General features: G+C 41.5%; 1 protein-coding gene across 1 annotated transcript in view; it reads right to left on the minus strand.

The window, feature by feature from the left end:
• Positions 1–3,744: 3,744 nt before the first annotated feature.
• LOC114618089 overlaps positions 3,745–15,632 on the minus strand; it is a 47,381-nt gene continuing 35,493 nt past the window's right edge. Inside the window, exons 11-14 of the mRNA XM_028763699.1 lie at positions 11,396–11,606; positions 10,911–11,023; positions 7,265–7,394; positions 3,745–4,776 (exon numbers count right to left, since the gene is read on the minus strand). Of these exons, the coding sequence (XP_028619532.1) occupies positions 4,504–4,776; positions 7,265–7,394; positions 10,911–11,023; positions 11,396–11,606 (727 nt within the window). The 3' untranslated portion in view covers positions 3,745–4,503. The remainder of the gene's footprint in view (positions 4,777–7,264; positions 7,395–10,910; positions 11,024–11,395; positions 11,607–15,632) is intronic.

The following is a 15,632-nucleotide window of genomic DNA, read 5'->3' on the forward strand; positions in this document are numbered from 1 at the left end:
GTGTGCAATGCACAGAAGTAGAAAGCTAGTGGAACTACTGAGTTAAAGATTAATTTGATTCTTTCTGGCCACTGCCTGGAAACTTTGCCCATGTCACTTATCATTAGGGCTTCACAGGAAAATGCAAGTAGCTGACCACAGAGCTCTGAGCTCTGAATTATAATAAGTTAAAAATTAAAGTTTAAATAATGATAAGGTTACAACAATTATTTTGGCTACAGGCCTGGGAATAGGGAAGCTTGAAACTTTGAGGAACAATTGTAATTCTTAATTTTTTGTAGGATGTGGTTATTCTTTTGAATTTGATTTGGCAATGATTATATAATTTTTTCTATCTGCTTTTGGAGTATGAATAAAAGATTAGGGAAAGAAAAAGGCGAGAGCACGAGAAGAGAATGTGAAGGGTGAGTGAAGAGAGAATGTGAGGTGTGCATGGAGAGTGTGTGTGTGAGTGAAAGGAGAGTGCATGTGGTGTGTGTGAGGTGTGTGTGAGATGGGTGTGAAGAGTGTGTGTGAGAGTGAGAGGAGAACGCACAGAGTTGTGTAGAAGTGTGGGAGTTCAAGAAAAAAGCACACAGGAGAATGCACGGTGTGTGCAGCCTCAGTCTGCGAGCAAACGAGCAAGAAAAAAAGCAGAGAGTGAGAGAGGAGAGAGAGAAACTTTAAGCCTTGAAAAGTAGACTGTCAGCTTGTACTCAAAAAAGTAGTCTGTGTATGTTTGTTATGCTTCTTCCAGATATCCCTGCTTCCAGTTGAGAACTCCAATCCTGTTTCAAGGCTGGACCCTGACACAGCTACAGTTTACTGATAAAAATTACACAGGCTGCAAAAACATTTATTCATGTATTCTCACTGAGCCTCCATTCCTAGAAGCTCTTCACTTCCCACCAGTCACTGACATGCTCTGATATGAAAAATAAAATTCCCCTGTACAAACAAAATAAAAGTAATGACGTATGAAAGTCCAGAGTGCACTTCTCAGAAAAAAATTCCTCCCAGATTCTCTTAAGAACAAAACAAAAATGAAATTTAGAAAGGATCATGCCTAGGACACAAGAACAATGGCAAGACAATGAAAATTTATGGCAAATCTAACATGTGAGCAGCAAACAAGAATAACCTTGAACTTAAATGCTAGGTGATATAGCATATGAAGAAGTGGGAAGCTCTGAGTTCTGAATGAAACACAGCTGAACTGTAGCAATTTCTCTCCCTTGGTCAGCTGATATCTGTAAAGTTAACAATGACCCTACAGAAGAGAGTCAAAAACACCTATACAACAAGGGCATGTCCACATTTCTTGACTGTATTAGAATAGGTACATGACAGAGTCAATACCCATATTCTATACCTGATTACTGAAAATGAAATCATGTTTTATTCTTTTTTTCTTTTTTTCTTGGATATTTTCTTTATTTACATTACAAATGTTATGCCTTTTCCTGGTATCCCCCCACACACACACTCACACACCAGACACTTCTTATCCCATTATCCCAGCCCCTGCTTCTATAAGGGTGGTCCTCCACCCACCCACCCTCATTTCCCCACCCTGGCATTACCCTACACTGAGACATCAAGCCTTCACAGGACCAAGGGCTTCCCTCTCACTGATGTCAGAAAAGGCTATCCTCTGCTACATATTTGACTGGAGCCATGGGTCCCTCCATGTGTACTCTTTGGTTGGTGGTTTAGTCCCTGGGAGCTCTGGGGGAGCTGGTTGGATGACATTATTGTTCTTCCTACGAGGTTGCAAACCCCTTCAGATCCTTCAGTCCTTTCCCTAACTCCTCCATTGGGGATCCCATGCTCAGCACAGTAGTTGGCTGAGAGAATCCCTCTCTGCATTTTCAGGCTCTGGCATAGCCTCTCAGAAGACAGATATATCAGACTCCAGTCACCAAGCACTTCTTGGCATCCACAATAGTGTCTGGGTTTGGTGACTGTATATGGTATCCCCAGGTGGGGCAGTCTCTGGATGGCCTTTCTTTCAGTCTCTGCTCCACACTTTGTCTCCAGATTTCCTCCCATGAGTATTTTGTTCTACCCTCTAAGAAAGACCAAAGCATCCACATGGTTTTCCTTCTTCTTGAGCTTCATGTGGTCTGTGAATTGTATCTTGGGTATTCTGAGCTTTTGGGCTAATATCCACTTATCAGTGAGTGTATATACACCATGTGTGTTCTTTTGTGACTGAGTTACCTCACTCAGGACGATACTTCCTATTTCTAGCTCCATCAGTTTGCCTGTAAATTTCATGAAGTCATTGTTTTTAATAGCTGAGTAATATTCTATTGTGTAAACGTACCTCATTTTCTGTATCCATTCCTCTATTGAAGGACATCTGGATCCTTTCCAGCTTCTGGCTATTATATATAAGGCTTCTATAAACATAGTGGAGCATGTGTCCTGGTTATATGTTGGGGCATCTTCTGGGTATATGCCCAGGAGTGTAATACTATGTCCAATTTTCTGAAGAACCACCAGACTGATTTCCAGACTGGTTGTATCTGCTTACAAATCCACAAAAAATGGAGGAGTATTTATCTTTCTCCACATTCTTGCCGAATCTGCTGTCACCTGAGTTTTGATCTTAGCCATTCTGACTGGTGTGAGGTGGAATCTCAGGATTGTTTTGATTTGCATTTTCCTGATGAGTAAGGATGTTGAATATTTCTTTAGGTGACTCTCAGTCATTCCTCAGTTGGGAATTCTCTGTTTAGCTTTGTTCCCCATTTTTTAAATAGGGTTATTTGACTCTCTGGAGTCTAACTAGTTCCTTGTATATATTGGATATTAGCCCTCTATCGGATGGAAGATTGGTAAAAATCTTTTCCCAATCTGTTAGTTGTCATTTTGTCCTATTGACAGTGTCCTTTGCCTTACAGAAGCTTTGCAATTTTATGAGGTACCATTTGTCTATTGTTGATCTTAGAGCATAAGCCATTGGTGTTCTGTTCAGAAAATTTCCCCTGTGCTCTTCACCACTTTCTCTTCTATTAGTTTCAGCGTATCTGGTTTTATGTGGAGGTCCTTGATCCACTTGGACTTTGAGCTATGTACAAGAAGATAAGAATGGATCAATTTTCGTTCTTCTACATGTCTGCCAGTTGAACCAGCACCATTTGTTGAAAATGCTGTCTTTTTCCCCCTGGATGGTTTTAGATCCTTTGTCAAAGATCAAGTGACCATAGGTATGTAGGTTCATTTCTGGGTCTTCAATTCTATTCCACTGATCTACCTGCCTGTCTCTGTACCAATACCATACAGTTTTTTATCATTATTGCTCTGTTATTCAGTTTGAGGTCAGAGATGGTGATTTTTTTTGTTGTTGTTGTTGTTGAGAATAGTTTTAACTATCTTGGGGACAGCCATTGTAGCCAAGAACTTTCAACAACTACAAATGCTTGCACTGGGCCTGCAGAAGGCTAGGACCAGCAACAGCTGGGAATGGGTCTAGGAGAGCCCATGGGGCCTCATTGCAAAACCCAGAAAGAGGCAAGTAGGGGACAGAGAAGCTTGGTGGGGCAAGAGGGATATAAGAGAGATAGGGTGACCAGAAATTAGTCATATGCATGTATGACGTTGTCCAAGGACTAACATAATAAGATAAAAGAAATACGTGTACTTAGAATGTAACTTTCTATGGTGAAAGTGTGTTAATCTGCTTATAGTAGGTATTTCATTAAGTATACATTATTAAAGGATCACTTAGGTGCATACAATCGATAGAACTAAACAGAAAAATGTCCAACAATATTTGTATTTATTAAACTAAGCTGCAGGCATTTTTAAAACTCTCCAAGGAAAACTATCAGTATCAGTTCTGTTTATCTGTTCATCCACTTGTAGGCTGGAAGTGTTTGGATCTCAGGAACCACTCTGAACAAAAACAAGAACTTGAGGTCCAATGTAGTGACAAGTTCTAGGGCTATTAGCACATCCTTCCCAAGCCATCAAGGTGGACTGCCCTTTCTGTTGGCCACACTGAACAAGGAATTATTCTAACTACCCTGGATGTTCTGGTACTTCAACTCCTTTGTTGGTCCTTTCCTGTATTCCAACAATGTATCCTGGGAGAGAGACTCCAAATGGCAGTACCTCTGCAGGCTCCCTCTAGTGGTAACAACAAATATCACACAAATGTTAAATTGCCAATGCCAGAATGTGCCCAGAGTAGTGAGTGTCAGGATCACTCGAGGGCTTGGGTTTAGGTTATACTCTTCCCAACAGTTAAACTTTTGATGTTTACATTTGTGAGAACTCTGAAAATTAACCTACAATTATACAACTTATAATAAAACAAACTGTTACCTAGACATTTCCTTAAACAAGACCAAATTGATTAAATCAACTATGTAGGAATATTAAGGTAGGCATGGGCATATGTAATGAAAAATGGAGGATAACAAACTGTCCTGGACTAGCGTTTTTAGAGGAAGCTCATTTATCAACATATTTTCCAGAATTACACTGTACAGTTTCTTTCGTAATCTACAAGTATCATGAGCTGGGTTCTCTGCGACTGTGCCTTTGTGGCAAGGCCCAAGCGTCTCTTGCTGTGGCTCCCTCCAATGACATGCTGTCCATGCGCTCTAACTCTCCTCGGTAGAGCTGCTTAGTTACTTCCAGCTCCTTTTTAACCAAGCATTCCTGGGTATTCACTTCTGCAATGGCAGATTCAATACTTTTCATTTCGAGCTCCATCTGAGTTAGGTACGAGACATTTGGGCTCTCATGAGTGCACATGAAGTTTTCTGCAGTTGCTGCTTCTCCCTGAGACAAATGAAAATGATGCGTTAAAATCTGAATCAAATGACCCCGTGCTGTGTCAAATACACATTTTCCATCAGTAACTCAGAAAACTATTTAAATGCATGAAAAAAGAATTCTATAATTTTGAATATTTGAAATCAGTAGCAACTCCCACAGTGTTTTATACTCATAGGGACTGGAGAGATGGCTCAGTGGTTAAGAGTACTTTCTGCTGTCCTAGAGGACCATTTGGTTCACAGTATTTGGTCAGGCAGCTCATAATTCCTGTAAGTTTGATTCCAGAGGTTACAACACCCTATTCTGGCCTCAGTGGGTGCCACCCCTCACTTGCATGTGAAATGCTATGGTTCTGGCCTCAGTGAGTGCCACGCCTCACTTGCATGTCAAGTACTGAGGTTAGGAAGCAGGTCCTGGCATGTGCTAGGATGCTCCTCCCCCTCAGCCACAGCCTCAGCTCTGATTTACACTTGTGTTAGCAGTCATGTAATATGGCAATACAAAAATCTTATAGAACGTGTTTGAAAATTTTCATAGTGAACAGTGTAACTTAAGACCGAGGTACAAGAGTGATAGTCCCTAGACCTAGAACAGTGTAACTTAAGACAGAGTTACGAAAGTGATAGTGCCCAGGCCTAGAAAAACCAAAGGGGATGAGGATTTCAAGGCCAGTGGAAAGATCATGAAGACTGGTAGAGCAGGGGCTCAGCTAGGGGCAGCCTGGAGTGGAAGCAATGTGAGAAGTGAGAACCAAGGAGAGATGACACATGGAGGAGCCAGCACATGCTGGCAGGAGCATACACTGGCTCTAAACACTTACTTCCAATCTATAACCACCGCACAAGTAACATCACCACAACATTCTAAAATCTTCATCTTCTGAGATGGCATCAAATCCAGGTTGCTGCTGAAAACATGTGGTGTGGACCAGCCTTGACTATGACTACGTGCTAAGACTTTAGAAACATGTAAACTGGTACTGTAGTTCCCATAAACTTTTGTAACCATAAAGTTACGAAAAGCCTTAGAGGCGTTGCTTGGGTACAATGTCCCAGGCATTTCAAGATGAGAAGCTTTATCTCAGAGATATTTTCAAAAGTAGATTCTTATAGTGTTATAAATCCCATTAAAATCCAGAGACTAATAAAGTCTCTTAAGAGAAATGAAGAAACAACAAAATATTGCTCATTCACTTGGATTAATCATAACCAAAACAGTTTCAAATAAATGTGTGTGACAGGTTAGGAGAATGTAGTGTCTGGGTCATGACAGCTTGTCGTCTGAGCTTTGAAGTCTCCACACAGAGAGAAATTGTTTCAAAGGGCAATACTCTAGTTACCTCATCCGGAGGACCTCTGACCAAATAATGCTGATAAGAGCTGGTGTTTCAAGTTAGCACGAAGTCTGACAACCAGACAATGGCAGGTACTGACAGTTTTGATTGGGAGATGTAAGCTGTTGCAGACAGAGCAGAGTATGCTGGCTTTGGACAGGCCATCCCTTCATGGTCACTCCACAGAGAAGGGTGACAGAGTCTGATAAAGGGATTAATGTGACTTCCAACATTAAGTTAGAAAACTATCTCAGGATGCTTCCCTGAGAAACCATCCCACCCTGTGAGTCACTAAGCTACAGAGCTAGACCAGTAGCTAGGTGTTCCAGTGTGGGGTGGGGGAAGGGTTCCAACTGCCACCTCAAGTGACATGCCAGCTCAGGTGTTCCAGTACAGGAGTTCCAGCTGTCTCTCAAGCCAAAATAGTAGCCCAGGATAGCAGCAATATCCACAGTAACTAGAGATCACCCAGCACCCTAGGCATCAAGCTGTCCCAACCTCAGCTAAGAGGCATAAGAGACAATGTGTTTCAAAGTTTCCCCAAACCACAGATTCAGAAAGGAAATAAATCTCTGAAGCTATTAAACTGAGTGATCTAAAAGGAAAAGGGTGAAAGATTGGTTTGCAAAAGACTCATTAAGAGAGCCACTTTCACAACAGAAGTTGGTGTTCCTTAAAGAATATCCTGGGACATGGTGGGGGGGGGCTGACTGAACACCATTGGCAACGCTAATGGGAAGCCACAAAACACTCTACAGCTATGCGGAAGGTTATGCATAGCATCTTTCTACTGTAAATTCTTACAGTGATGCCAATGTGTCCGGAATTTCCCCTCAAATTGGGGAATATGGAAAAGGGCAAAGATGAGGATAGTTTAATTATGCATGTACTAACAGCTACTAGATTCTGTAATTTGTGCAGTTATGTTTCATGGCATGTTGACTATGACCCAATGATTTCCTACTTGCAAATCTGAGTACTGTCATGGTGTGTACTGCTTACATCTATCCACAAGCCAGTTTTAAGATGAGAAAATGAATCCAGTATTTCCCTGATGTCATTCATCTATACTATAGTTCAATCTTCATGGGCTATTGGAAGTTTTCAGACATTCGTTTTTCCCTAGGTTAAGTGATTTTGATCCCACAACTTAATCACCTCAAGCCTTCGCATGGCAACTGGAACACCCATTTCAGCTTGACTGACTTTTGAAACCTCACGAAAACTATGTCCTCTGCCTTCATGCCCATGCCCTTCCTGTGGGGGCATGTTAAAGATCTTCTTCATTCTGCAAAAAAGCAAAGGAAGAGAGGGTTTTTGTTGTTGGTGGTGGGCTTTTTAAAATATTAATATACCCTATTATATGTAGGAAGCATCTGTAAATCACAATCCTGTCTCAAAGAAACTTTATTCGAAACTGCTAGGATTATCTTATAATCGTAGACAGCTGATGTCTTAGGGTTACCATTGATTTGATGAAACACTATGAATAGAAGCAACTCTGGAAGGAAAGGGTTGATTTTGCATGTGTATCCTGAATCACAGTCCATCAGGGAAGCCAAGACAGGAATTCAAACAGGGCAGGAATCTGGAGGCAGAAGCTGATGCAGAAACCATAAACAGGATCTCTTACTGGCTTGCTCCTCCTGGCTTGCTCAGTCTGCTTTTTCATAGAACCCAGGATCACCAGCCCATGGATGGCCCAACCACAATGAACTGGGTCCTCCCCCATCAATCACTAATTAAGAAACTACCCTACAGGCTTTATCTGCTACAACTGGATCTTATAGAAGCATTTTTTCACTAGAGGTTCCATCCTCTTAGCTTGTGTCAAGTTGATATAAGACTGACCAGAAGAATTGATATGCATGGCAGACAAATAGTTAATGCTATAACTATATATGGAATTCTATAATGATTAGTATCAATTTCAGTATGTTAACATATACTTTAACTTAATATTAAATATTAGCTACAATCTAGAAGTCAGTGGCCAAGGCAAAGAAGATAAGAATAGTTCTATGTAATGTTTTCAAAATATGCCTTGGTAACAATAGGAAAAAAGGTGATAAATTCTGGAGTGGATGTGACGAAGGAACCACTCCCTCACTGCTGGTGAGAGCGCAAACTTGTACACCATTAATGCAATCAAGATGGATATTAGATCCAGAACATTAGAAATAGAACTACCTTATGACCCAACTATACACAGACCCCAATGAACCTATATCCTAGAACAGAGACACATGACCATCCATGTGCATTCTGCTCTATACACAATAGCTAGGATATGGGAAGCACCTGGACACCCAGCCGGGGGTCACTTGGATAATAAAAATGTGCTACCTATACACAATGGAATTTGACTCCACTATAAAGAAAAATGAACATTTAGGAAAATGGGTGGGAATGGAAATAATAATTCTGAATGAAGTGACTCAGACCCAGAAAGCTCAGTGTTGCATGTTCTCACTCATACCTGGATGCTCTGACTCTGTAGATATGTGTGTTTACGTTGGAGTACCCACAGAAGGAAGAAACTCGTTGAGGGCTGTGAGTGTAGGGATCTCAGGGAAAGGATGTGAAACACAGGCAATAGGGAGCAGAGAAGAGCAATGATGGAGTAGGAAAGGTTAAGTGGAGTGGGGGATGTGAGGAATGATAAACTGTAGATTTCTGAAAATGACAAAAGAAAACCTACATAGAAGCTTCATAAAATATATGCAAACACTATATAAAGGCATTTACATAGAGTTACACTATAATATAGAACACTCCCTCTTCCAGATACCCCAGGCTATCTAGTCAAACCCAACACCAGGTGAAGGTTATCCCTTTCTTAAGTGTTGATCAGTGGACTGCCATAGTCTCTCCACAAACACTTCATTTCGTTGCCACTGTCCTTAGTTACCACTGTCCTTAGTTAACCTCCAGACCTTGATAAGAAGACCTGCTGCTGAAGACACCATTTCCTTGTTTCATAGGACATGGAGAAATCAAGCTACTCCCAATTTTCCTGCAAACTTCTCACCTATCAGCTATCGTTCATGGTGCTGGAAGTATTCTTGCTACCAGAAGCAATCTTACAGGGCTGTGACTCCCAAGAGTCACAAGTCTTACAGGGCTGTGACTCCCAAGAGCTACAATAAAGACTGGTCTGGCATAAATGTCCACTGGTAAAGCAGCACCGTGAATGTTGTGGGTGGAAACAGGCCCTTTCTGATTGGATTTAAATCCTACACTGCAAAACCAAACTCATCCCTGGTACTGTTAACTGGGCCCACACCTATGGCTGGCTAGGCTAGGAGAAAACTAAGTAATATTGATATGATAACTGGACATAGTTCTACAATTCATGTTGTTAGCTTCACACCCAGAGAGTAACACATCTCTCAGCCCTCATCAGAGAAGCTTCTTTTTGCAGTAGATGGTGATTTACACAGTGACTTACACTGGCCAAGATGCAGAAAATGAAGACTGGGAGCACTCAGCTACAACTGGGACCTATATCACCACACTATCCCTTTCCAAAGGCTTGGGGACCATTGTCAAAGTCGGGGAAGGAAGATGGAAAGAGCAGTAAGTAGTGGACATCTGTGTGAAGCAAAATTATTTTCTGGACATGATAGGACTGCTGCACACATGAACGTAAAGCAGCCTTACTACGTGCACAATACCTGCACAAGATCAAACCAGTAGGAATCCCAGAAAGAGTGGGAGAAGTAGCTTCCCAGTTAGTGCTTCAGTTGCTGTGCTGAAACACCATGACCAAAAGCAAGTTGGGGAGGAAAGGGATTTTTGAACTTACACTTCCCTGAAGTAGTCCATCAGTGAAGGAAGTCAGGACAGGAACTCAAACAGGGCAGGAACCTGGAGGCAGGAGCTGATGTAAAGGCCATGGAGAGGTGCTGCTTACTGACTTTGCTCAGCCTCCTTTTTTTATAGAGCCCAGGACCACCATCCCAGGGTAGCCCTCCCTCATCAACCATGAATAAAATGTCCTACAAGCTTGCCTACATCCTGATCTTATGGATGCACTTTCTTAATTGAGGTTTCCTCCTCTTAAATGACTTTAGCTTGTGTCAAGTTGACATAAAACTATCCAGCACAGGACCTCAGAAACTTTTACCCTGAGATGAGGAGCTATTGGCAATTAATTGGCAGGGTGGTGGTGGTGGTGGTGGTGGAAATCTTTAGCGAGGTGGTCCTTGGAGGACTATCCATACTCCAATAGATGGTCCTATATCCATTCCCACATTCCCACACAGGCAGAAACAAGAGACTTGATGCATTTTTTTTTAAAGCACATAAAGTTTGGAGGAAAGTCGTGTAGAAGGCACAGAGGAGAAACTGGAGGAGAAGATAGGGAGGTGGATTTGATCAAAATACATAATTTATTCTGAAACAGTGAAAAATTAATAAAATAACAACAATCACTTTGTGTGATATAATTGTAGCATACGTTTCTCTTTCTGTACTAGCTATCAATAATGAAAATTCATGTGAAACAAACCTGGCCCACTTTTATTTTAAATCAAGTTATTATTAGGATAAGATCAAAGAAATGGATGATAAAAATCCATGGAAATAAAAGTTCAAGGCAGATGAAGAAGAGTGCAGTTGATATTATTCTGACTACTTTTTAAATGATTAAATAGTAATATTTTGATAGACAGCCAAAATTGTTAGGATGAAGTTTGAATGTTTAAAGCTCACATTACAATACTGAACTTTCAGAGTGAGTTTGTATTCAGGGTTCCATGCAGTTACAGTTAAGCCAAATAATGGTTGAATAAAGGCTTACTCGGCTAGCTCTTTTTGTAGCTTTTTAGTCCTCCTGGTTTCTTGATGCAGAGCACAGAGTAGAGAACGGACCGAGCTGATCAGTTCAAGATGAGCTTTCTCCTTATCCTGAGACTTCGGAAAGAAGTTAGTAGAAGGTTACTTTTTAAGTAAAAAGATTTGTACATCTTTCTTAAAATACTTCAGGACTCCTGTACCCGACTTGTGCCCATTTTGTAGCACTTGTTGTGGGTGCAGAGTTTAACGAGGCTGGTCTTTGTCCATCTATCATAAGTAGTAACACAGATGACCAGCAGTACTTACTGAAATGAGAGGTCAAGGGTCATGTTTTCTTAATTATAAACTTTCTCTTCTCCTTATGTGCATCACTGTGACCTTCTCCTACCAAAGCATAAGCCAACTAAATAACTCAAGAGCTTACCCAAGTTAAGCACCGAGTAATGTCAGAAAATTAAATCCCAAAGGAAGTATGATTACACAACTCACCCAGCTCCTAGGATTTTCCATGCATTCACAGCTGGCTTCTGGGCATTGGGAGGGCTGGAGCACATTTCCTTGTGGCCCCATGGTGCTACTTGTTAGATATGGACCTTGAGGGCACTCAGGGTGGGGCCCTACAAGAGCCACCATTGAAGAGGTCTTCCACCGCATTTCCCCCTCGGGATTTGAACATGACCGCTCTGGACACTTGCAAGTCCTGCACAGATGGAAAGAATGTTGCCATGGAGTATGTCTCATGCTCCCCTAAGTGACTGCAGGGTTCCTACATGACCTGCATCTCAGAGAGTGGCAGCATCCGAGTAAAATGGCTCATTAACTCTGAAGCTGACAGGACACAGACTGCATACAATTATAGGCTTAGGATCAGTGCCAAGACACACAGTGAGGTGTGGAAGCATATTTCCATAATCCTAGCACTTAGGATGCTGAGGCAGGAGGATTATGACTTTAAGGACAGACTATGAATTCCAGCCTAGCCTCATCTACAGAGTAGAGCTTGTCTCAAAAGACAACAATGGAAACTTTGAACCAACTAGTGAATCTAACAGTATAGGACAGATTAACGATATGTGGCTTAACAGGTAAAGCTAAGGCCTATGGAAGGAACCTACTTTGATTTTTTTATTGCACCTCTAAAGATTTACATTTTTAAAGGGTAACTCTGTAAGTTAAAGGCATACTTGATAGTTATAGTAATTCAATTGCATATTAACATATTTAAATATTATACTATACTACTAAATGCATACTATCAGTAAAAGGTTAAGAATACCTGAGCCAGAAGTGGTGGTGCAGGCCTTTAATCCCAACACTTGGAAGGCAGAGGCACAAGGATCTCTGTGAGTTCTAGGCCAGCTGGGTCTTTCTTGATCAAAGCACTTAAAGCAGAAAGCCCATTCTAAATGTAGGTGGAACCTTCTGGTGCAGTCCAGACTGCAGGACACAGAAGACAAAAACTTCTCTTTTTGCCTATTTCCCCTCACTCCTGCAGGCAATTCATCTAATATGTTGCAGCAATATTAGAATCTTCTTCACCAATATTAGAACCAATTTCTTCAGGCTTCCAACACAGACTAAAGACCAGCAGCTCTCCAGGAATCCTTAAGTGCCAAACTCAGAGTGCTAAGACATCCAGTCTCATGGACTGAGAAGATACTGGATTCTTAACCTCTCCGACATGAGACCACCATTATTAAACTATGCAGACTGCAGCCTGTAGGCCAGTCTAATAAATCTTCTGTGTGCGTGTGTGTGTTCACATGCCCTTTGTGTGTAACATGTGACTGTACATGCACGTACATATATATTCACACAGTTTTGTTCCTTTAGAGAATGCTGACTTGTGCTTGTATTATGCTTGTATTCAGCAAAACACTTAAGTGATTAAAAGAAAAAATATCCTGAAGACTTCCAGGTAAGATGGAAGACAAGAAGTTACACCTGAACAATTGTCTGATAATGATTTTGGAAAACTCAGTGAAAGGGAGTTTCCTATCACCCATTAAGTTACTTCTCCAGCTTGGCAATTGACTTGATCAGCCCCCCAACAAACCCTTCTACCCCTAAGCCCCGAGGTTTCCCTCCCACTGAACTGCATCTGCTACTACAACTGTGACCAATGAGTCCAGATTCCTACCAGGAAACCTAAACAGATGTGCGAGGAGGAATCCCGCAGGAGAACTCCCAGCAGCTCTGTCAGGGCCACCATCAGCACCCTAGAAGGGTTAGCATAAGCTCTACACGGTGCTTAGAGTACTATGTACCTCCCAGGCCTGTGAGCATGCAGCATTGGTGGCTGAGTGAAGTCTGCCTCAGCTCTCCACAGTCCACAGGGCAATCAAGAAAATTCCACATACAAGAAGAACTGGAATCGCACAAGAAAACAGGACTGGGTAAAGTCAGCATCAGATAAAGCCTAGTCTAGGACCTGACAGATGCAGCAGGAGGTCCACCAAGGAGAGGAAAACTACATTCAAGCTTCTGCTCCCCTTTTCTCATGTTTCCACCCAGCTCTCCTCCCTCTCCTACAGCCACTTCTTACCAGGATGCTACGGTAGATTGTAGCAAGCAAACATTGTCCTCGCCTGTTCATGCCTCCCCATCCCTGAGCATGCATATGCTTGTGTGTCTGTGTGTGTGTGTGTGTGTGTGTGTGTGTGTATTCTTTTTCATTTTTCCTTCTTTTCTCTTTTTCCATACCTTTTCTTCTTGCTATTCCATCTCCCAAAGCTTAGGGGCTGGCCTGGTTTATATTATGTCATTATTATACTATTTTCAATTTTAGTTTACTACACTTTTACTTTATTACTGTGTCATGTTATATAGAGAGGGTACACACCTTTACCCTCTCAGTGTAGTCTCCGGTTAACTATATATTCAACCCACTTTTCCCTTTGCCTCGATTACTCCCATTCCTGTGTGCATCCTATCCTCTATCTCCCAGCTAATGTGGCATGAGACCAGTCACTAGTGTCACTGTGACTGCCCAGCTAACATGGCATGAGACCAGTCACTAGTATCACTGTGACTGCCCAGCTAACATGGCATGAGACCAGTCACTAGTGTCACTGTGACTGCCCACCTTTTCTTTCTTCTTCCTTTTAATTAATTCTAACATATTAACATACACTGGCCTACCTGTGTCCCTTGACTCCCTAAACCCATCAAGACATAACACGTATCTGTTTCTGTAGCCTTCTGCAGAGGGGGCTAACTACCGGATAGTGACTGTGGCTACAGAGAACACTCAATCATCAATCCAATAAACAAATACAACCTAGATTCTGCTGAACACTGCAAACAAATCCACTGAAAGAGGAGAGGCAGTCTGAATTAATAACAAAAAGAAAGAAAGGAACAAAGAAAAGAAGGAAGAGAAGAGAAAAGAGAAGAAAAGAAAAGAGAAGAAAATAAAAAAAAAGAAATCTTTACTAGTGCTCTAACCCCAAATGGGCAGATCACCAGGGCAAAACCACAAATAACATGAAAAACCAAGATGAATAATTTCTTCCAAAAGTTACCAGTCTTGGGCTGCAAAGATGGCTCAGAGAGCACATTTTGCATATGTAAATGAATAAAATTCAATTTACCACATAAATATATCCAAGGACAGAGAAGACATGATCATCTTATTAAAGTTCATCCACAAAATCTAACATTACTTTATGATAAAAAGCCTTGAGAGGCTATGAATGGAGAAAACATATGCAAAAAAAAAAAAAAAGGCTAAGCATGGCAAACCAGGAGCCACAATCCTAGTGAGTGGAGAAAAGCATGAAGCACTCCCACAAGATCAGAATAAGACAAAGCTGTGGGTGTCTGCTTTTGTCTCTCTTGTTCGAAAGCACTTGAAATCTTAGCTGGAACAACAGGACATGGGAAGGAAGTAAGAGGGACACACACACAGGAAAGGAAGCTGTCAAGGTATTGCTGTTTGCAGATGACATGATTCTATGCATGACAGTCCCTAAAGAATCCCCCAGGAAACTTCTCAAGCTAATGAACACTTTCAGCAATGTGGCATGTTATAAAATTAACATCAGTAGTTGCCCCACACACTGAAGCCAAAAAAAAAAAAACTGAGAAAGAAATCACAAAAAGAATCCCATTCACACTAGCACTGAGAAATCAAGTTGGTACTGACCAGGAAGCTTCTGCCCCATATAGTACCTACACAGGTTGATGGGGAAGAAGATCCATCAACTGCCTTACCCAGCTCTGAATCCTGCAAGCTACAGTAATGACCAGTACGGAGGGTAACCAAACACTTTCTGATTAGATATAGGTATACTTCACAAGAGGAAACAAATATGAAGTATTATGAATCTGGTCAAGAACCAATGGTTGGAGAGCTCATAGGCCTCAAGGGGTAAAACTCCTACTATTATTTTGCTAAGTGAACATGGTGTCAAATTTCCCTCTAAATTAGTAAAGATTAGTGCAACTCTGAGACCTCACTGGAGAAATTTCTATGTTCAGTAGACAGTGGTTAATGTAGAAATTCTCAACTGGCCAAAGTAGTAGAGATGACAAGTCAATGGAGTGTTAAGCCACAAATGGGACTCCTTTTATCAATCTCTACCCACAAGGCTCAGAGAACATTACAGAACACATGACACAAGAACCAAAGGGCAATGGAGATTAAGGGAAACTGTCTTCTAGGCATGACAGGATTGTGTTGGGAGCCGCGACGAGAGCTGACAAAGTCCGCCATCGCTAGGTG

The sequence above is a fragment of the Grammomys surdaster genome, unplaced genomic scaffold (assembly GCF_004785775.1).
Source record: "Grammomys surdaster isolate TR1022 unplaced genomic scaffold, NIH_TR_1.0 140, whole genome shotgun sequence".
NCBI classification, from domain to species: Eukaryota; Metazoa; Chordata; class Mammalia; order Rodentia; family Muridae; genus Grammomys; species Grammomys surdaster.